This window comes from Glycine soja, chromosome 16 (genome assembly GCF_004193775.1).
Source record: "Glycine soja cultivar W05 chromosome 16, ASM419377v2, whole genome shotgun sequence".
NCBI lineage: Eukaryota > Viridiplantae > Streptophyta > Magnoliopsida > Fabales > Fabaceae > Glycine > Glycine soja.
The window spans coordinates 2,398,359-2,422,194 of NC_041017.1; the positions used below are offsets into that span (position 1 = coordinate 2,398,359).

Below are 23,836 nucleotides of genomic sequence, written 5' to 3' on the forward strand. Positions count from 1 at the left end.
ATTGTTGAGGAACTTGGGATTTTAATTATTCTTCCCCTCAAAGGCTGATATGACAAGAACAAGAATTATATTATAATGTTCTTAAAGTCATCTCTGTTAGTTAATTGCACTATACCAATAAATAATACAATATGACTTTCAACATTGCTTTTAAAATTGAATAGACTTTTAAGATTAAAATACGGTTTCTTCTTCTTCTTATAACCTGGTCAGATCCCTTTCTACCTCAGACTTGTACATCTGAAAAACAATGGGCATCTTAGAAGTCCTTTTTCCCTTCTTCGTCTTTCCTGTCATATATGCTGCCTCAAATGATTGCCAATTTTCTCTCTGTGGCAACAATAGTATCCTTATTCGTTTCCCCTTTCAACTAGAAGGTGATCGAAATCCTTATTGTGGCTATCCTGGTTTCAACTTAACTTGTACGAATAGTAGCAAAACAGTGCTAAAATTTCCATACTCTCGTGGCGCATTCTATGTGCGCAGCATCAACTACCTCACACAAAAGATACAAGTCTACGACCCTGATGATTGCCTACCCAAACGTCTTCTGAGCCTCAATATCTCAGGTTCTCCTTTTATCCCCACTTTTACTCGTGACTACACCTTCTTAAGCTGTCCATTTCAGAACGCAGGGTCACAATTCATTCCCATAGACTGCCTCAGTAATTCCACAAGTTTTGTATCAGCTATCCCTACACTGAGCTTGATCAATCCATTGAATGAGTCTTGCTATGTTATTACAAGGGTTTCAGTCCCAGTTTCAGGGCCAGAGCAGCAGTATGAGAAGAATTTCAGAGATGAGCTTATTGAAGATCTTCGATTAACGTGGGATACACCTGACTGCAAATATTGCGAATCGCGACAGCAATTGTGTGGGTTTGATCCAAATAACAACGGTCAACTCTTCTGCTTCTCTGGTTACCAAACAGGTAAAAATGTTCTATCATCTTCAATATGCATTTCCATAAAGTTCATACACTCTAGATGACCCAACATTATAAAGAACTAAAAGAAAAATTGATAATAACTTAAGTGATTTTATCACTCAATCATAGGTGGCCACATGAATTTACTGAGTATTATTCGAAGAAAAAAAATGTTGGTCAATGGTTTTACGTCGGTATCCACGACACGATAACTACGGAAATTTTTGTTTGTTTATATACTTTATACTAGTTGACTTCATGGTTTGATTTGCATGTTGTCATTAAATTAAATATTAGTACAAAACAATGCTAGGCAACTGTAATTTGTGCATACTAGTTCAAAGATCAAGTTATCTTCACTTATAAGGCAGATGTCTTGTATGTCAATCCTTTTGATTCAATTATTACTCGGCACTCGTTAGATTTTAGAGTAAATTAAAACAACTTTATTTTAATTTTTGTTTTTTTGGTGAGAAATTTATTTTAATTATTTCACGTCATTTCCTGAATTTTTAAAACCGTACACCATGTAACTGAAGCTTAAACATTGGTTTTCTTTTTTTTATAACTAAACATTAGTTTTCGTTCCAAAAAAAAAAATTGTTTCACATTAATCCATGAATTCTTAAAACCGAATTCATTAATAAGTTGACATGAATAACAGCTGACGTGCAATAGAGGGCGCTAGCTAGCTGGAAATTTATTTGACCTTTATTACTAGTAGGAAAAACCAGAAAGGTTTTCTATTTGAGTTTGGAAAACATTCTTTAAGGATTTATTTAATTTGAGAAAATATTTTTTATTTCTTATTTTTCTAAATAATTATAATAATGTCATCAAATTTCCTTTTAATTTTTAATTTTCAAAGTTTTGTATAAAAAATATCTTACAATATATATATAAAAGTAGAGTCAAAATAAAATAATATTTTATATATACTTTTATGAAAACAGAAAAAAAAAATTCTTAAACTGAACAACCTTCACTTAAGAATATATATATATATATATATATATATATATATATATATATATATATATATATATATATATATATATATATATATATACCCGTCTCGATGTATATGTATCAAACACTATGTTAATATCTATTATTTCTCTTTTATTTTATTTTATCACATTATATTACTTATTATATCTCTCTTTAATTAGCACCAATCTTTTTCTTAAGAATTTGCATCCCTTGTTCTTTCTATCAACATTATAGACTAACCTGAACCATGTTAGCTCACATTTGACCCAATCAGGTTAAATGTAACAAATTAGTTGCTATTACAATCCAAAATGAATTTGTACGTTTTCACCAAAATTACTTGCTATTATATATTGACCTATACTGGCTTCAAATATTCTCAGGTACTTCAAGACGTGGAACCCAAGTTTTCAGAATCATCACACTGTGCATAGCTGGACCAGCAGCGGTCTTTGCAATTGTGATGGCATGTTGTGTGTGCTACAAGGACAGACTAGCCAACATTCGTAACAGTGCCATTACAAGGTCTGCACCTGCAGCTACAATATCGCCGGAGCCACAAATCACGACCACGGGTCTGGACGAGTCCACCATCGAGTCTTACGAGAAGGTGGTGCTCGGAGAGAGTCGACGAGTTCCGGGACCCAACAACAATGGATGCTGTTGGATATGCTTGTCGGAGTACAACAGCAAAGAGACCATAAGACTGATTCCTGAATGCAAACACTGCTTCCATGCAGACTGCATAGACGAGTGGCTTCGAATAAACACCACATGCCCAGTTTGCCGCAACTCTCCCTCCCCTTCTCCTATTCATGTTACGTCCATTGACCCTTAAGTCATCAAGGATAATTTCCTTTGGCAAATCATGTTCTAAGTACACTAGATATGTATATACATTCAATGTGAGACTTCAAACAAAACAAAAAATGTGTAAGCTAATTATGATTACGAGGAAACTTGTTTGATTAAGTTTTTAGTCCTGACTACTTTTTCATATTCTAATTTTTAAGTCTCAAGATTTTGACAATTTTTAATTCTCTATTCATTTTTCAGTTAACATTTATAGTTTCTTTATTTATTCTTGTCCATTTTTAATCTCTCATTTATTTTTATTACTTAAAATTAATTCTTATTTTGTTTATTTTTAATTCATAGTTTATTTTATATTTGAGACTAATTTTGAGTAGTAAAAATAAATAAAAGACTAAAAATGAACATTTTTTTAAAGCAACCAATTACAAATGCTGAATAAAAAAACAATGAATGACTAAAAGTTATAAAAAACATTTTGAGGGACCCATACGTACATACACATTTTTATTTTTATATAGTTATTTAAATAGAATCAATTGTATTTTTGGTCTTCTTGTTTGAATCATTATTTGCTTTTGGGAAAAAATAATTTTAATTCCTATATTTTGAGTCAAATGTAACCAAGCTATTTATACTTTCATATTGATAAGTTTAATCTCAAACTTTAAAAAACATGTGAATTTAATTTTTCATTTATTAAAGATCAAATTCACATACTTTTTAAAGTTTGAAGACCAAATTTACCCATATAAAATATAGAGATCTTGATCACATTTAACTAAAAATAGAGACTAAAAACATATATATTTTTTTCCTTTTGATTTTGTGTCTGTTGTGAGGTAAATAAGTTAGTGCTTTGTTTTTTTGGGAGAGGGGAGGTGGCGCGGATGTGGGTCAACTTTGCTGTTTACCATTTAGTTAGTACTTGGTGATAATTAGTTAATCAATTATACGTGTTTTATGAAACAAGTATAACTATTTCCGTAACAAAATTCTTGGTCTATATTCTAAAGTTACAATCATGCTAATTAGATCCCTAGACCATCACCTAGAAGTATGAGACAGGATAGGACGCACTGCAGCTTTGAAGTCATCATAAAACCTCTGCTCGGAAAACCTCCTCGCCTGTCTCCTTGCGGCTGCAGCCATCTTTAGTCTCTCCATCTCCGACATCGATACAATTCTCACCATGGCATCTGCATATTCTTCAACAGTGCAGGCAAGAAATCCTGTTTGCTGTCCATCTTCATCTAATACAATGTCCATTTTTGGGCCAGCAGAATTATGAGCTGAAAAACAAACATTGCAAGAATAATTAAAGCATGCAAGAGCAGCCATGAGAGAGAAAAAAAAAGGCAAAGGGTGAAATTGCACATCAAACCCACCAATTGGAATGGCACCAGCAGCCATGTATTCTACCACACTAATGCCAAAATGCTCATCTGTCATTGAATGAATGCCAGCAACAGCACCCCCTAAAAGTCCCACCAAATCTCTGTAGGTTTAATGCAATTATCATATATATATATATATTATCAGTAGAACAGCATTTAAAATTACGGTTCTAAAAGTACAAGATAACCTAAGCAATTGATTGACATTCAAAAATGAATGCATGTGATAAAAGTGATTAAATATTTTTAGTGAAAGACTAATTAGTCATTTATCCAGACTAATTCAAATCCCAATTAACAATACATGCAATGACTTCTTTTTCCTATAAGGTCAGGTGGTCTCTGAGCCACATAATGTCCATTGGAAGTAACACTCATACCCAGTCCAGTCAAAGGCTAATTGACACCATGTATAAAGGATTTACAAGCAGAGTCCTTCCAGCCCTATCAACTTGGCTATAGATCTTTATGGTTGAAAATTTGAATGCATTTTAGAGGTGTCAACGAGCCATGCGCAACCATTATAAGTTCAAGAAAAGTACCAAAAAGATGAATGAACCGTATAGCAATTGTAAGGCTTCAGTTAATTGTTAATAAATTTCCCAAACAATGTAAGCGGTGTTTGACTTTGACAGATGATATTAGATTAATTGATATGAATAAACCAATTATAGTTTCATGTTTGAAATTTTCCACAAACTCTACAATCTGAAACATAATGTTAATTAAGATCCAAATAAAATATAGTTTATACTTTGCAAGAGAAGGTTACAAGGCTTACACTTTGCCAGCCATGCTAGTTCAACAAAAGAAAATTGACAAGTGTAGTTCAGAAGAATAATCTAGTCTAAGAGACATAATTAGTTCTTTGATATTGTTAAATACCCTCCAAAGTTATAACAAACTAAGGTGCAACCCTTGTGCATAATTTTTGTATGCCCATCTACTTGTCAAAATACTAAGGATTCCAACTCCAAGTTCCAACAAATTGGTATGATGGATCCGAAAATGCCAAGATGCTTAATAGGTGAGGAAAGCTAATATTTGAATTCGTTCTAATTTAGATTAAGGATTCTAACTTGCTTTTGGAAATTAAAATATTAATCACATCCCTATGTCTATCCAGCACAACTAATTACATAAACAATAGCCATATAAAAGTAATCCAATCTTACACCTTAAAATGAAAGTAATGATGCATAAGTAATGCTGGTTATTATACAGATAATAAGTAGATGAACAAATAAGGTGGATAATCAGGCTAAAGACATATTCTTTCTAAGCAGTGAGATTTACGAGATTTAGGAGTTTGAGCAAGGACAAAATCCATTCAGGTTTTAAACATACCTGAACTAGTAATCAATGCAAGTACATGCTTATACCTAAACTAATCAATAGTAGCCTAATGTACATGATGTTAGGATATAAGGAGAAGGGATAGTAGTTAAGATAGTTAGACTATTAATAATTTAGTTAGTTTGAGGGTTTATTAGATATAAATAGGGGAAGAAGGATAGGAGAGAGGCAGATTTGTTGTTATTGTAAATTGAGCATTAGCTCTTTGTGAAAGGAGAAATCCTTTGTGAAGGGGAAAACCTTGGAGGAGAGTTTTCTCTCCTATTTTCTGTTTTTTTCTTACTAATAAATAAAATCCTTTCTTTTCTTCCTCATTTCAATTCTTGGTTCCTAACACATGAGCTTGAGAGCAATGCAAGACATTTATGACTAGAAATTTGAAACACTTCAAAGTTTCACTGAAGTTTCTTTAATTGATCAGTACATAATCCAATTGATTATCAAAGTATAATAATAAATAAGAACAAATAATCAATGTCGAGTTAGCTCTCAATGCTAGCTGGACTGACAACTACCATATACCATTAACTAAGAAATGAGAGGTATGCATTCTACAGAATATAACTTTTTATTTAAAATATTTTATTCAGCAGAGTGCAGAGAAAGTGTTTCTTATGATCATTAGAAGGAGGGGGGAAGAGACTGGAAATACACTGGTACTAACCTGTATGTTACATTCTTATGAAATTCTACATGTTCATTCACATTCAGCTCAATTGCTTTCTCCTTTAACATTTGAAGTCTGTCTTCATCTGATTTATTTCTACAGCTACCCACAATTTGGAACTTAGGTTTTGGCAAGGTAGGATCTAATCTCTTAATGGCAGCTGAAAAAGCCTCAAGTTGGAGAGTGTGTGCCTACATTTGAATAAAAAATATCAAACAGGTTTAATCATCAAAGGCTCAAATGAGCCACATAAAAAGGTTGTACCTCTTGTTCACAAGAGTTGATAGAAGTATGCCCACCTTCTCCGGTCGAAATTGTGCAACAGATATTAATACAGGAATTTCTGCTGATCGTTCCAAGGGAAGTACCTGCTCATATTGTTTACTTGTTAGAATCCATTGGTGATTACAAACTAGGCAAAACAATCACACACACACACACACACACACACAGTATCATCCTCATATTAGGTGCTGACATTAAATTCAAGTTTTAAACATTTGGCAAATAAGAAAAGATAGAAGAAACAGACTGTTAAGAGATTCAATGTCACAAAGTAACATGCAATACAGGAAAGTTATCCATCCAACTGAAACAAATATGGAAAAGAGGAACTTGACAATATAACATCGATTGTAGGACAATAAAGAACAAATTGCAAACCTGGAGTCCAGAAGTATCACAAGGAGGATAGACTCGCTTAATACGGTCAGGAAATCTCCAAAGATTTTCAATATGGGATTTAGTCCAAGATGAATTGACCATAGCTAGGTGTGCACAAGATCCTACAAATCCATACAAGCAGCTGAATACTGTATAATAGACTATTTTGCACCTTGAAAGCCAAACACTGCAAGAAAATAACTGTTAGACTCCTTAGGATATGAAAGAGGTAAAATAAAGTGTGAATTTAGTGCATATTATAGCATAGAAGCGTGTATACAGTGAAGGGTACGGGGAAGTATGCAGAAGTTGAATTTTCAAATATAAAAACTTCAACTTGACCAAATTCTATACCAAAATACTATTAAAAAAATAATTCCCTTCTATACCCTCACCCTCAAAACAATTTGGATAGCCTATAATATTCAAATTAATGAAATATTGAAAAGAAAGAATCAATAGCATCATTAACAGCTGAGGAAAACTTGTGAAGTATGACTAAACTAGAAGTGAAAAAATTATACAAAATCCAAAAGTTAGAAATGAAACCTTTTTGTAATTAAGGCATCGTTATTATACATGAAGCTGTGCTGACGAACACGAGCTAACATGTCTGAGCTGATAGTAGGATAATGTGTATAGCAAATAACTTTGCATCCAAACAACCGAGCAAGTGGGTATGTAAAAGCATATCCACTTGTGTCAAAGTAATACATTGGGGTAAACTTGCACAAAGCCTCCCATGCAAGATACACAGAACCCAGACTTTGACCAATCATGGTAAAGTGCGGATAAGTAGTCTCTTCAATCCACTTTCTCTTGTACAAAAGAACCACCTGAGAATTATTAAGAACAATATAAAGACACAAGTTATCAAGCTTTGCTTTTAAACAAATCAAGTAGATTCTATTATAGCCAATGAAGCACAGACACCTCTCTTGTTCAAAGTTTCACCATGTTGGACATGTTTCTGACACCGACACTTGGTCGACACTTTTTATTAGGTGTCTGATTTAAAAATTATTTTTTGTTGGCTTAAACACTTCAGCTGTCATCTTTGCACAACTAAGAAGGCTGGTTTCAAAAGATGAATATACCATCAATTAAGATATTTTGTTATATGTTACTTATATTTCATTTAATTAGAATCTCTCTCTTGTGTGTATCTGCACTGTGTCCCGTATCTTATATTTTAGACATTTAGCCGTGTTGAAGTGTCTATGTCCATGCTTCATAGATTCTAGCACAATAGGAGCCAAATTGCTACTAACCATTGCAACCATATTTGTTTACTTCCCATCCTCATTGTTTCAAAATTGAAAAACCTACTTCCGAAACCCCACAATTCCAATAAGAGAAAAGAAGAAGGTACCTTTGGAGAAGAGAGGAGCGTGACCCCAAAGCGATCGAGGGCACGAGCCATGAGCGATTGAGGGGTGGCGTCATGATCTCCGGTGTACACATAGCAATCAAGGTCGGGGCTTTCCTCCTGGATGCCTCTCACGGCGCACCACAGCACCCTCTCCCCGCCGCCGCCGTCGTTGGTGTACGGATGGAAGAACCCCACGGCTCTCTTCCTCCGCCGCCGGCCGTTGATCGGACCAATGCAAAGTCCCGCAATTATGGCAGTGATGAGCGCAGTGATGATCATCATCGTCAACATCGAGTCACGGCGCAGATGTTAAACCCCAAAAGCATAACCTAAAAAACTAAAATTGCAAAATTTAGGGGCAAAACCAAAAACCCATCACACCAATGAACTCACCGGAAAGTTTGGACATGAGCATGGGTGAATAGAAAATGAGGTGGTGAAAAAGGCAGCAATTTGCTTCCTCTACAAACCCAGAAACAAATTCAAAGGAGAGTTCGTCGGAGATCGGAGATCGGAAATAAGAATTCGAGACGGCGACGAAGGTTTGCGGTTCACGTCAATAACTCGGCTCTGAACAAGGGTAAAATATTTTGTTAAAAACTGACGTGGAAATGATGACGTCACACTTAATGGTAGGTATGAGAAAAAAATAAAAAAATACCACGGTGTTTAAAATTATTACGCATGGATTAACAAATATTTAATATAATTAAAAATTGTTATATTTAGATTAAAATATATTTATTTAATACATTGATTTTTAATACTTGCACAATTAGTATTGGATATTAAATAAGAATTTGAGAGAAATATATATTTTTTGATTAAAAACCTCCTATTATCGATTATTTTTAAGGGTGAGTATGAAAAATCCAATCCAGATTTATTTAAACAGACTATATTTTAAATCCATATATAATTAAATTTATTGAATTTAAAATTTATATTTTGTAAAAGAAAAACAATTTGGATTTTTTTATCCAATTTTAAATCCAGTTTTGGTTCAAAATTGGTTTTAATTATGGTTTCCTTCTAGAACTGGTTTTAAACCAATTTAAAATCAATAATGCATCGGCTTGGCACAAAATGCAGACCTATTAGTGGGGAATTGCTATTTCTACACCCTCACTTTACTAATAAAATACATTGTCCTTTTTATTTTATTTTTCAGAAATAGCCTCTATAATGATGCTTTGTTTTACTTCTACCTGAAGAGTAGGTTTGATTATGTGATAGAGAAAATAAAAAAAAATATATAGCTGAGCCCCACGTTATATTTTAAAATTTTCTCCTTGAATAATAATTTCTCCCCCACAAATAATACCACCCCGTAGAGATACCCACGCACTCCCCCTATTGTCCTCCAATAATCGCCATGATCATTGGCTCTTCCTTTTCTCTCGTAGACGATGCCAATAACAATTTCCTCATCGCTTCTATTTTCGTTCTAGTCCATCTCAACAACATTTCGTTTGATGATGTTGCTGACTTGCTGCACCACACTTTGCCTCTAATTAGTTTCTGATTTTTTATACCCTTCTCCACTTGATTTTTTTGTTATTGATATCTGGAAAAGATATTAAAATAATGATCAAATGTAAGATTATGGTAATATGATCCAATTTTGTGAAAGGAAGATTTCGTACCTTTTTTTAAAAAAAAAATTAAAAATACAAGGTGGGAATATTAATGAACAAAAAAAAGAAGAAACCAATTATAACCTGTTTGGTGATAGATGATTTTTTGGATATGGTGGGGTTTGTTGTGGGTATCTAATAAGGACATTTATGCATTGCTCGATCTCCGTGATCCTCTTCTCTCCGTCTCTACGTAAGTGGAAGATGAAAGATGAATTTTTGAATGGGAAACACACGTGGAGAAAGTGAAAAATTAAGAATAGTGAACATGGAAGAGTATTTGCTGGTGAATATGGAGTAATATGATTTTCTATTCACAAGATTAAGAATCATGTTTTCGGAAAACACTTTATGAGAAATAGGGTATTTTGGAGAAAACAAATGATGTATTAATGTATTATACTTATAAAAGTTGTATTAATAAAAAAAATGTATGATAAAGGAATATATATGACCAATGTTATAGGTATCATTAAAAGTAAAATTTCAACTTTCACAAATAAATAACACCAGACAGAAAATATAATGCATTAAATAAGATAATAATTGCATTAATGATAAATATTAAGAATAAGATAATTGTCCAAATTTTATTAATTATAAATTATGGGATTGTTTAACTCCTTGTTTTACTTGGATCAATTACACATAAAAATCCACCGTAGTAATATATTGACGGATATATCCAACCCACTGTACTATGCTGTTATTATCGACGGAAAAACAGTCAGTAATTTATCGACGACCACACTCACCTTATTACAAACAAACTCGTAACCCAATGTAATAGCGAACATTACGTGGTGCTTCTCTTCACTTTGCTTTGTGTTTGTGATGGGGCCATGCATGATGCATCACAGGACACTATGATCATGACTCAAAATCAATCGTACTTTTGATTGATTGGGAAGGGATGATGTCCTATATGTTAATTATTGAATTTACATCTTCTTTAATGGCTGCTAATAAATTTAAAATCCTTGCACATAATCAAAATACCCCTCAAATTATTGCCAACTTCATCCAAGGAATGAAAATTGGGGCGAACAGTTCCTTATGATCAACCATTCTAGATAGAGCATTTGTAGCTAGATTTTCTGTAACATGTTTATAAATTACCTCAAATTCAAATTATGTTGTTGCTGAGGTTTTTGTGATAAGTAAACAACTTAAATGGTCTTCCCATGGTACCCATGATTACAAAGAGACTTAGATAAATGCTCAGAAGCAATGGCCTTACTGAAGTAGGCAATGGTTCTTTTGCTCTGAATTATGTGCCAGAAGAGAAATTTGCAAGTCCGAAGACAGAAGAGTTGTCGTAGGTTTGATGATCTTGTCACTTATTGTAGTATCAATATAGCCAAAGGAACCTCGTGCCTCTTTTACAATATATATAGATAAACTGTTTAATAGTTAATACATACTTATTATCTTTGATAACAAGTTACATTGGAGTAGAATCAGTCTGATATAGAATATGACTATGAGAAGCTCTTCTCGTAAGAGTATATTTTGAAACGGTTCATCCAAACACAACCAATATTTTTACACACTGCTGTTGCTGTGTCTACATATATATGCACTGAAATCTGGCTCAGCTGGCTTCTGAGGCATCAGGGGTAGCAATCTCTTTGGCTGTGGCACTCTGGAGCGTTTTCCACTTCGCAAGTGGCACAATACACTTGAAGCAAACCTTGATGCATATACTGTGGCAGCAAAGCTAGGTGAGGACCCTTCCTCATTTTCCAAAGCTTGTATCCTTTCTTCTGCTTCACGTGACAACTTCTCAGCCTTCTTTTTTTTGTATCTGTGCCAAGCTGCTTGTATGAAACATGCACCCCATGTCTTCCATTGCAAGGAATAGAACCTGAACAAACAACAATAATTATCTTAAAAGTTATATCAACGAGAGATTTCTGATTGGTTGAATTGTTTGCTAAGCAAAAATCATCTTCGAGTGACTTTTAAGAAAATTGTTATGAAAGTCAACAAATTTACTAAATATAACAAGTTATGATTCGTATATGTATTATTTAGAAGAATTAATGGTCTAGACTTTTACATTATTAGTATATGTATTATTTATTCATGACATTTCAGCTTGAAATATAGTGATGGATTATCAAGGAGAAAAAGGGTGAAACACATGTCAACAAGCCTTGCCTGAAAGTGTGCTGAAGTTGTTTGCTGTTTATAAGACGTCTAAATTGGGAAGCAACACACCTCAAGTCATCAGGCATGAGAGCAAAGGCTTCAACTTCTGATATAGTTTCTGCTGTTCTAGTTGAAATGGGTAGATTTGAGGAGGAATTGGGATCCAAGGCCCTTGTTAGAAGCTCTTCTCCACAGAAGTCACCAGCCTTGATCTCAAAGGAGTTGAAGAAACCAGTTCTTCCACCATTTGTTGTGGCAGTAGCAAGTTTTCCACGCATTATAAACAACATTTCATCAACTGGATCCCCTTCACGAACTATGTAGCTTTTCTCCGTGTAAAGGATTGGCTTCAGTTTATCACACAGTGCATCCGACAACTGATTATCCATGTCCTCAAACATTGGCACCTAGAGCAAGAAGAAGGTAAAATTCTCATTACACATACACATAGAAGTATGTATAGGCAGGAGGAAAAAGAAAAAAACAAAACTTAGATACAGTTACTTAAGTAATTCTTATGTCTATTTCTAATTAGAATTGGAATTTCGGAGATAATTCACATAGTAAGAACTTGCTAAAGGTAGCATAGTTAACGCTTAATGTCCCTCCTGAGAAAAAAAGGTGAACTAATTATTTATGACTTTCTTTTATTTTGCCATCAAGCTTCCATTTTTTGAATTCTAAACTCAGAATGACTCCCAAAAATCCAGTACTTTCTGCTAGGCTACACAATCTTTGATTTCTTTAACTTTCTATAAGTTACAAATTCCAAATTATAACACTAATAAGAAACATCAACGACTCAAATATTTATTTAAATCCATCAAGTCAATTAAGTCAATTTTCTAACAATAAAATGAAATACACAACAGCCCAATCAACCACAACCAGAATCAAATGAATTTGGGAAAAACCACATGTTATTTTATATATATATATATAGATAGATAGATAGAGAGAGAGAGAGGACAGGGGTTGAGTTGAACCATAGGAACCAAGTGAAACAATTGGCTAGTATTAAATTAAACAAAAAATACAATGAAAGAATGAATTATAGGAATATTGGATCAATGAACAAGTAACAAAAGGCTAATATGAAACAGATGAATAACAGCATGTGGAACATAGACATATAAAGATAGCAAAACTTGTTCAATATAAAAAACATCTAACTTCAAAGTTTTCTCATCTTTGGAAGTCCAAGGAAGAAACTATTAGCCAACCTCACAAACTCTCTTCTGAAGATAAAAGCAAAAAAACAAAATTTCAAAGATGTGATTTGTTTCTAACAAAGTTAAAGGCACTTGGAAAAAGCTGTGAAGTGGTTCAGAAAAGGTAATAGAAATTGGCAAGAGTAGAAGGTTAAAGAAACACCAACCTTATTACTTATTAGCTAGGTCAAGGTTGCTTGATAAGTGTAAAGGAACAAAGCAGGAAGAAGAGGAATTCAAAACTAAACAAAGCAAAAAATGTTACAACAATAATAAGCCTTCAGAGAAAGATTTTCATGCAATAAACCCGGAACAACACTGATATGACTTAAGATGTAAGAAGACTAGAAAAAGACTCATAGAGTCAAGTACATGCAGATATATACAGTACTAAATACGAACCTACGAAATGGTATAATGCCATGCCTAATTATATTTCCAGAAATTTTATTTCTACAATGCTTTTGCAATTTCTTTTTTTTACAATCAACAAAGATGAAAAACAGTATAAAAGAATTTAATTTTGGGACAGCTAGGAAATAAAAACCATGAAGGATGTTAAGTATTAACATAAAAGAAAACAAACTTATGCTTTTCCGAAAAAAAGAAAAGAAAAAGGACAACAAACTTACTATTGTGATGGAAAAATCACAATATAAAAACTCTTTACATTCTTAGCATTTTCTCAATATAAAATAAGATGGGCCATATAATGTAAAAGATAATGAGAAAAAATGAGTTATAAATAAAAATGTGTAAGAATAATAAAACATTCTATCTTATTAGTTTTCTTCTTTTTCTCTTTAGCATTTTAGACTTGTGTATCTCCTCCCTTCTCTCATATCATAAATCATGATTGGTGTTCCATCATCACAGTATATATTACTGAAAAGTATATACACCTTAAGAAATAATAATAATGATAAATATGATAAGGAATACAATAAAAAAAATTAAAACATAAGGAACCTGAGAAATGTAAGATAAAAGCTATAGCTTGAAAAAATCAAGATTGATGCATTTAAAAATAATATTTAGCATTTTGTTTTAATATAAAATAAAGTATTTTAAAAATTAATTTAAAAGTATTTTGTTTTAATATAAAATAAAGGTTTTGAGATTAAAAAAAATAGATTATTTCTTTTAACATAATTTGGTGAGACTCGATTCTAAAATCACGTTCTACTTAATTATTTATAGCTTTTTGTTAACTTGACTTAAATTGATCTATTTTACTCATGAAATCCGAAGTATTGTTCAAACTGAATTTTATGGCTAGAAACATGATTTTTCCAGCAAACCAAACAAACTCTACACAATATAAAGCAATATTACCTACCAAAGTTGAAGAAAAATCTCAAACCACACAAAAAGTAAAAGAAGAGCACTTCTCCATTTCGGCCGCCAAATATTTTATCAATTTTTTTTTTTTGTGAAATCAATATTGAAACACTATTAATTTTTTTTATCACAGTATTATGTATAAAAAAATTTGTACTATCAATAAATATTAGAATCACACCATAAACAACTTCTAAATAAGTATTACAAAAGGTGATTTCATTATATGTGATAATTTATAATTAATAAATTAAATAATATTGTAAAAAAAATTCACATTTTAAGTGCATAATTATATTCTATAAATTTTCTCCCCGAATGGAATTGTAAATCACTACAATCTAACAAAGAAAAATCAGAGGATTGCTTTTTTGATATGCCTTTGTCAACAAAAATCATAGTATTCTTTTGATATGCCTATGTCAAGAACCGAGTGGTATTTGACAAAACTTTTTAAATATCTTTATGAAATTAAATATTCTTGCAATAAAAACCTTAAACCTTGAACTATAATTTAGTTATATCACCCCACCATATAAAAATATCTTCTACTTCTACAGTTTTTTAGTGTCTTAATGGATAAGAATAGAGTAACTTAAATTTATTATTAGCATTAATTTTCATCAATCCTTGTTATGCATTATAGAAGGAGTCTCGATCAAGGGCTTCAGCTTATAATATTGGTCTGTTTACGAACTTTTTTTCTCACTCTATGACTTGTTTTGAGGGCATGAGCCATGGACAGCTTAGGTGTTCGATGTAACAATATTGAACATGAAAAAGGAGAAGACATGAAAAGAAAGAAAAACAAGATGCACAGAAATAAAGATAGAAAAAACAATAAAGTTCACCATTATGCGCTTCCAACGTGTTTCCCGTGAAATCCTTTAGTGTTTATACAGAAACGGATTAAAACTTGAAAGATTCTCCTCAATCACTTTGATTATACGTAATTTTATTTTCTCTACACTACGTATTATAATTGAGAGAGTCCTACTTCTCATTTGCTAGCGCCACTTATAATTTTAGTTTTTAATAACTTTTTTTTTAATAATAATAGAGAATGTGTTAAGACGATTGTGCTAAATAATATGTTGCTAACATTTCTTATATTTTTTCTTATAATACTCATACTCTTTTTAACTAAATGAGTTAGATCATTTTGATTAACATTCTTTATCTAAAATATTTATTCAATCTAGTGAAATATATTATTATTGGTTGAAAAATGTTAATTAACAATAAGTTATTTATCATGTTGAAGCAACTGAATTAACTATATTTAGTTAACAATGCATATCTTCATATGCTTGTTGGGTGAATTAGGAGTATCCCTCCTCCAAAAACTAAACACAGATTGTATTATTAATTAAAATTAATTGAAAAACATAAACATCAGTGAGTTTCACTTTTTATTTAATAAATTTTTTTATAATTTTTTAAATTTTAATTAATAATAAAGTGTATATTAGAAAGAAAAAAATGTTAGATAATATGTTACTAGAAGCTCCTAGTTAGTACCTATGCTCCAAACTTGGCTTAATTTGAGCACCGAGAAGCTCTTCTCGTGAAAATATGTTTCGAAACCATTCATCCAAACAACCAATTATTATATTTTTACACACTGCCGTGTCTACATATATATGCACAGTCGTGGGAATCCTGAAATCACCACTTTTTTACGCAGTAACTTATGCACAAACAATTGCTAAGGAGATGTGAAATTTTTCAAGTTCAGTGTTATAAACTTGCAATTAATTTACTTAAAACTAGGGTTGATCAGTGATTTTTCTGAGCAGTGAAATCTGGTTCAGCAGGCTTCTGAGGCATAAGGGGTAGCAATCTCCGTGGCTTTGGCACTCTGTTATTACGTTTACCACTTGGCAAGTGGCGCAATGCATTTGATGCAAACTTAGCTGTATATACGGTGGCAACAAAGCTAGGTGAGGACCCTTCATCATTTTCCAAAGCTTTTATCCTTTCTTCTGCTTCTTCACGTGATAACCTCTCAGCCTACTTTTTCTTGTATCTGCGCCAAGATGCTTGAATGAAACATGCTGCCCATTTCCTCCATCGCGGGGAATAGAACCTGGAAAAATTAACATTGTGCTGAATCAAGTACAGTACTATATATTTCTTGCTAGCTTATGAGTTATGATCAAATCTCAGAACTTGTACGTACCTGCATGCTATAAGCCAGTGCAACTATTCAAGATTCTTATTATCATATTATTACTGAAGAATTTATTAACTTTGTTAAGAGTCATTTTGTTTAATTTTATTTGTTGAAAATATATATTTATTTCAATTGAATAAGCAACTTTATGTTATTTAAGTATGTTTAATTTGTCTAAATTATTTTTGCTTAAAAAAATAATTTTCTGATTATTCTGATAATTAAATCTTATGTACTTATTAAATAAATAGTTTTTAAAATTTATTTAGATTTAAACAAATTAATGTAACTGATCATTTTTATTAGAATCTTTCGTCCAAATAACCTCATGTTGTTCCATTTAGACAAACAGCTTGCTCTTAGTGCAATATTCAAGATGACTTCTACTAAGGTTGGTCCAATCATATGATTGCTAACTTGTGTTTAACATAAATGCCTATCCAATCTTTGTTAAAATTAATGACTTCGATAGGATGATCAAAGCAAACTACAATCAGAATCTAAACAAAAGTCGTGGCTAGCTTCATATGACTTGCATGTGTGTCCCTTGTTTCCTAACACTACAGCATAAAAAATATATATAAGAATAGTTCTATATGGTGATATAATATCTTCTTATTAATCATCTTACTGATGAAGTGGTTTGGTTCCGATGATTTCAATTGCTCAAATAATTTTTTGTACTTTTAAAATTAATGAAATTAAGTTCAACACTTAATTTGTTGTTAAACTCTTAGTGCATGACATGGGTTTTCACTAAAAAAATGGCTAAATAAAAAAAATATGAAGTTTATTAAATGGGCTTGCCTGTACGAGAGATCAGTGAATGAACGATGTGTCGTGCTCTCCTTCCTTTTTCGGTATCTGCGCCAAGCTGCTTGTAAGAAGCGTGCAGCCCATGTCCTCCATTGCAGGGAATAGAACCTGAACAAACATATATGAATCATTTTTTCTTTTCTTTTTTCTATTTTCTTGCTTAACATGGAATTGACTTTGATCTTTTACCACAGTCTTAGCAGCACTTGTGATATGCACAAGAGTGGCACTATTAAGGATGATTTCCTATCCAATTAATCTGATTTTGTTAAATGAAAACTTTGATGGGATGATCTAAACAAACTACAATGATCAGAATCTAAAGTCTAAACAAAAGTCATGGTTTCAGATTATATGTGTGGTGTGTGCCCCCCCCCCCCCCCCCCCCCCCCCCTTTTTTTTACCAGTGTAACACTTTTTACATTAAAAAAAATAGAATAGATTAAACTAATTAATTACTCTTGAAGTTTTGTGATCTTAAACTCTCTGACTTTTATCTATTCTTACACTAATTCTCTTAATTTTTTAAAATATAAATGAAACCTAAAGGAGTTTAATTTATATAAGAGACGTTACTGTAAATATTAAAAAAAATATAAATTTAAATAATTTCAAAAACCTAGAAGTACGTAATTAGTGCATTTATTCTACAAAATATATAATAATTTTATAACGTCATATATAACATTTTTATTAATCTTCTTACTAATAAAGAGAGTATTAAATTGTCTTATGTTTTTAAAATAGGTTTAAATATTATTTTTGACTCCTATAGTTGCATTACTTTCTAATTTAGTAAAAACAATTTTTTATTATAAAAAATTATTTCATAGGAATCAAATTGAATATAAAAAAATGTCACTATAGGGTCAAATTGGCATGTAATAAATTTTTTTTATAAAGTATGAAGAAAACTAATATATATAGAAAGATACACAATTACTCAAAACATAATTAATGATGTGACTAGAATATAGTTTCTACAGCACCTGAAAGTGTGCTGAAGTTGTTTGCTGTTTAAAAGCCGTCGAAATTGGGAAGCAACAAACATCAAGTCATCAGACATGAGAGCAAAGGCTTCAACTGTTGATATAGTTTGCACAGTTCTAGTTGAAATGGGTAGATTTGAGGATGAGTTGGGGTCCAATGCCCATGTTAGAAGCTCTTCTCCACAGAAGTCACCAGCCTTGATCTCAAAGGAGTTGAAGAAACCAGTTCTTCCACCATTTGTTGTGGCAGTAGCTAGTTTTTCCCCGCATTATGAACAGCATTTCATCAACTGGATCCCCTTCACGAACTATGTAACTTTTCTCTGTGTAAAGAACTGGCTTCAGTCTGTCACACAGTGCATCCAACAACTGATTATCCATGTCCTCAAACATTGGTACCTAGACCAATAAATAAGAAGTAAAAAATGCTCATCACACATACAAGTATTGCTGAGAAATAGTATATGAAAAGAAACCTTAAGAACACACTCTACTCTTTGTCACAATCTTTTGCTGATTTTGTAATTTTCAATATATTTTAATAAATTAGAAAAAATGTATTTGAAGAAGTGTGTTATAAGTATGTATAGGTAGGAGGCTAAAAAAATATAACTTAGATGCAGTTACTTAATTCTTGTGTATATCTCTAATCCGATTTGAAAGAGATAATTCCCGTGATAAAAACTTGCATTAAAGGTAGCACGCGTAGGTTATCAAACTGAAACTTCAATTCTAAGTAAAGATATGCATGAAAAGTACTTATGGAACTCTAATTCTAATTGAAAAATAACACCAAGTGAATGGAGAGATGGATATGGATGATATATACACACTTTTCTAAGTAGTTCTAAGCAAAGATGACGCTTGATATCCCTTCTGAGATCTTTAGGGAGGTTGCGAATCAATGTCTCCTCTTCAGCACCCTTATTTTCTTGCCATTTGTATTGCTCATACCTTCTAATTCTTTCCTTCAGCAAATCTGGTAGCATACGGTGGGACATCCACAGTTCTGCATCCCTCCTTTTGACTCTCATCTCTTCAACTCTCACACTGGTAGATTGTAGATATTTCTGTAACAATAATCAACACCATGAATTCAACAAATATATCAAGGGTGGAATGTAATAATGTAGCTGACTCTTTTAATTAACACCCAAAATTGATGAAAAATTGGTTTCCCTTTTAAGGTTTAAAACCTGTCCTCTTAACTTGCTTGCTTGTTCTTTACACCATCACAAAATTCTTTTCTTTTTTTATTTATTTGCAAACCAAGAAAAGAAAAAGAAATACTCATGAGTTACACTATATGACTAGGGATGTGTAATTAATGACACCAATATGCAAGATCACTCTTATCTTGTCTATAATCTCATCTCATAGTCCTTGTTGCCAAAGAATTACCTGCATGTTTGCAATAAGTGATGCAAATAGAACCAATCCAAAGACAGCAATTAAGATAGCAAAGATTATCTCCCCCAACATAACTACTTGTCTCGAGACCTTGCCCAACAGAACTGCAAAAAGGAAAAAAAAAAATACTTTAGGTAGCATTATATTATATTATGCTTTCCTTGATAAGAAGTTATAAAAATTAAGTCCACAAAAACGTTGGGAACAAAAGACAGAAGTTCCAAAATAAAATGTGAATGTTGCATATATTGAGGCAAGAGTAGAGAAGATTTATTTACCAACCTTACACTGCGCAAACCCCACCAAAAGCAATAGAAGAACTTGTGAGTAAAATCTGTAGTTGATTCCACCACGCGAGACTTTAGAGCCTCTACAAACATTCCAAAATTGAAAGTTGCCAGGTTTTCTATGCTTTCTGGATCAGTGTAAGGGCAAGAATATTTGAGAAGCGATAGAACAATGGGATTGTTACGTCCACAGCTAAGGTAGGATTCATGAAAGATCATAGTAGTCTTCAAACTGCCTTCGCCAGCACCGCAACCTTGATTCAACCGAAAATAGATACCAGAATGCTCCAACAACCTGGTATGTCACATGTACTTGGTGGTCATAATAGCATGATATATAACTAGGAACATAGGTAAGGTGTTATGAATGTAAGTGACAAAATCAACTCACATGACTTGCTAGCATATACAGAAAAAGATTGAAAGCAGCTCCAGCCCATGCTGTCTCAGTCAATATGCCAGAAGTTCTTGTTACTTCTTTGAATAACGGGTAAATCCGCAGAAGTCTTGGCACGTACTGGGTTATTATTGTGTACTTCAATAAATCCTTTCCCACATAAGGAACTGAGCATTTTGGGATTGAGATCGTAGCTAAAATGACCATCTAAGAAAACATTAAAGGTGTTAAAACAACATCAAATTATGTCTTTCACAGCAAACTGAACTTAATTAAAATTAGTACTAATGCAGCTTCACTTTGGATACCATGTAATTGTCATATGAAAATATCAAAAGGACTAAAACCATTCCATTTCCAAGGGCTTATTTAGTGAGTTGTCATACACTGTTACTGTCAACTAATCAAAATCATTCCTTATCGTGACTTTCAAAGTAGTTGTTATCAAAGTCAACATACTTATCAAACATGACAATTTGTTAGAGAATGAGATAGTGTAAAAAAATGTTTACACTGTCATAGTATATTAAATAAAGTCTTAAATATTTAGACTTTTGAGGTTACAGCACGTGAAGGTTCAAACTGATATGTCTAGTGGTTTCTCTACAAAGTACGGTTATGGGGTAATTAACACTTCAATGACAGTTAATGATGAATATTAAAAAGAATTTTCGTCTTCTGAGTTGAGAATTAGTTTAGAAGAGGGAAATACCTGAGGAAGTGGAATAATGATAGAATATCAATGATGAAGTAAGAGCTTAAGTATCTCATTACTATGGCCCAAGGATCATTAACTAGCTCACCCCTTCCAAATACACGAGAGGAAGGTGCAATAAACCCGGTTCGAAACTGAAAGATGATGTGAAGAATGTAGAAAAGATCAAAGAATGTGCGGAGAACACTGGCAGTAATCTTCAGTGTTCCATCCAAAGCAAGGCATTGTTTCTTGTCATCAATCATTGGGATGTAAAAGAAAAGAGGGTCCACAGAGACTGCCATCACACTTGTAATTACAAAAATTTTGTTCCACTTCTGAAGTGTTGCCCCCTGTGGATCAAGAACATGGCTCCGACAAGACGAATTTGTTATTGATCCATCAATGAGAGAACTTAAGCTTGGTCGAACTTTTCTTTTGAGAAATCCATCATTAGAAGAATCATTGTGCTCAATACTTGAAGAAGAAAGTGACTTCCCAATCCAACCTGGACAGAAATATAAAACTCAGTTAAGAATCTTGAAGTAATAAAAATCATGTAGATGTTAGCATCGAAGTTTCCAACGATAAAAAGAATCATAAGATCAAATCTCTTAAAAGGTCACTACAATTGTTGAGTACTGAATACCCCAAAAGTAATACAATAATGATCAAATTTCATTACTAGCAGTCAGAGATAGGAATAGGAATATAGGATAGTGTTTGTAACTTTGTGTAATTTGTAGTAGTATAGTAATCTTGGTGACATGATCATATTCAAATTATTGATTGCTCTTTATAGTGTCAATTGTCATACATTAAACATTTTTTAAAATAGGTAAATACCACTTTTGTTTTAGAAAAATCAATAAAATGATTTTTTGTTCTGAATGAGGAAAATGAACAACTTCTTTTCAGTCACAAAAGGAAAATGAATAACTGAGGCAGCATAAATATGCAGAGGCAGAACATATGATTCTAAAAGTGTGCAAAGAGAGTGCTATTTTTTATTTATTGTTTGTCTAGAACACAAATATCAACCACTATCAATTCTATTTGAGTCAAGTATGAATACTATGATGGCAAAATTTTCTCTCTAGGTATTTAGCATAACTGTATACTCAAACTCGAACTCGAGACCACAAGCTGAAACAACTACACTCCAGTTAATTTACTTACTTGGTAAGCAAGTGTTTAAATTAAAACCACAGAATGTACCAAAAATAATTAAACAAATGAAATTGAAGAAATATATAGTAAAACCAAGCTTTAGCAAACGAACCTCACAAATTTCTTTTCCTTTGCAGTCATGATTAAGCTACTTCCGTATCCAGTGAGAATATTTATGCTTTATAGAAAAAGCACACTTTACTTGGACAATAGAAGATTCAGAACTTGCTTAATTGATCTATTTTACTTCATGAAATCCGAAGTATTGTTCAACATGAATTTTATGGCTAGAAAATGATTTTTCCAGCAAAACCAAACAAACTCTACACAATATAAAGCAATATTACCTACCAAAGTTGAAGAAAAAATCTCAAACACACAAAAAGTAAAAGAAGAGCACTTCTCCATTTCGGCCGCCAAATATTTTATCAAATTTTTTTTTTTTGTGAAATCAATATTGAAACACTATTAATTTTTTTTATCACAGTATTATGTATAAAAAAATTTGTACTATCAATAAATATTAGAATCACACCATAAACAACTTCTAAATAAGTATTACAAAAGGTGATTTCATTATATGTGATAATTATATATTAATAAATTAAATAATATTGTAAAAAAAATTCACATTTTAAGTGCATAATTATATTCTATAAATTTTCTCCCCGAATGGAATTGTAAATCACTACAATCTAACAAAGAAAAATCAGGAGGATTGCTTTTTTGATATGCCTTTGTCAACAAAAATACATAGTATTCTTTTGATATGCCTATGTCAAGAACGAGTGGTATTTGACAAACTTTTTAAATACTTTTATGAAATTAAATATTCTTGCAATAAAACCTTAAACCTTGAACTATAATTTAGTTATATCACCCCACCATATAAAAATATCTTCTACTTCTACAGTTTTTTAGTGTCTTAATGGATAAGAATAGAGTAACTTAAATTTATTATTAGCATTAATTTTCATCAATCCTTGTTATGCATTATAGAAGGAGTCTCGATCAAGGGCTTCAGCTTATATATTGGTCTGTTTACGAACTTTTTTTCTCACTCTATGACTTGTTTTGAGGGCATGAGCCATGGACAGCTTAGGTGTTCGATGTACAATATTGAACATGAAAAAGGAGAAGACATGAAAAGAAAGAAAAACAAGATGCACAAAATAAAGATAGAAAAAACAATAAAGTTCACCATTATGCGCTTCCAACGTGTTTCCCGTAAATCCTTTAGTGTTTATACAGAAACGGATTAAAACTTGAAAGATTCTCCTCAATCACTTTGTTATACGTAATTTTATTTTCTCTACACTACGTATTATAATTGAGAGAGTCCTACTTCTCATTTGCTAGCGCCA

The 23,836-nt window shown here is 32.2% G+C and overlaps 2 protein-coding genes and 1 pseudogene across 2 annotated transcripts; 1 reads left to right on the forward strand and 2 right to left on the reverse strand.

The window, feature by feature from the left end:
- The first annotated feature begins 209 nt into the window (after positions 1-209).
- LOC114388899 (putative RING-H2 finger protein ATL21A) lies at positions 210-2,911 on the forward strand. The gene is made up of 2 exons (XM_028349436.1): positions 210-932; positions 2,306-2,911. The coding sequence occupies exons 1-2, from the start codon at positions 251-253 to the stop codon at positions 2,758-2,760; spliced, it is 1,137 nt and encodes a 378-aa protein (XP_028205237.1). The 5' UTR covers positions 210-250; the 3' UTR covers positions 2,761-2,911.
- Positions 2,912-3,628: 717 nt separating this feature from the next.
- On the reverse strand, positions 3,629-8,766 carry LOC114388898 (GDP-Man:Man(3)GlcNAc(2)-PP-Dol alpha-1,2-mannosyltransferase-like). The gene is made up of 7 exons (XM_028349435.1): positions 8,191-8,766; positions 7,368-7,654; positions 6,819-7,005; positions 6,455-6,523; positions 6,153-6,346; positions 4,124-4,233; positions 3,629-4,027 (listed from the first exon to the last, which is right to left on the reverse strand). The coding sequence occupies exons 1-7, from the start codon at positions 8,479-8,481 to the stop codon at positions 3,783-3,785; spliced, it is 1,383 nt and encodes a 460-aa protein (XP_028205236.1). The 5' UTR covers positions 8,482-8,766; the 3' UTR covers positions 3,629-3,782.
- Positions 8,767-11,116: 2,350 nt separating this feature from the next.
- On the reverse strand, positions 11,117-21,739 carry LOC114388902 (annotated as a pseudogene).
- Between the last annotated feature and the right edge of the window lie 2,097 nt (positions 21,740-23,836).

Bases quoted from the DNA above. Each gene is read 5' to 3' on its own strand.
- LOC114388899 (XM_028349436.1), top strand. From the start codon at position 251: ATGGGCATCTTAGAAGTCCTTTTTCCCTTCTTCGTCTTTCCTGTCATA. The intron at 933-2,305 runs GTAAAAATGTTC...AAATATTCTCAG, and splicing joins CTTCTCTGGTTACCAAACAG to GTACTTCAAGACGTGGAACC.
- LOC114388898 (XM_028349435.1), bottom strand. From the start codon at position 8,481: ATGTTGACGATGATGATCATCACTGCGCTCATCACTGCCATAATTGCG. The intron at 4,234-6,152 runs GTTAGTACCAGT...TTAAACCTACAG, and splicing joins CATAAGAATGTAACATACAG to AGATTTGGTGGGACTTTTAG. The intron at 4,028-4,123 runs GTGGGTTTGATG...TTTGTTTTTCAG, and splicing joins TGCTGGTGCCATTCCAATTG to CTCATAATTCTGCTGGCCCA.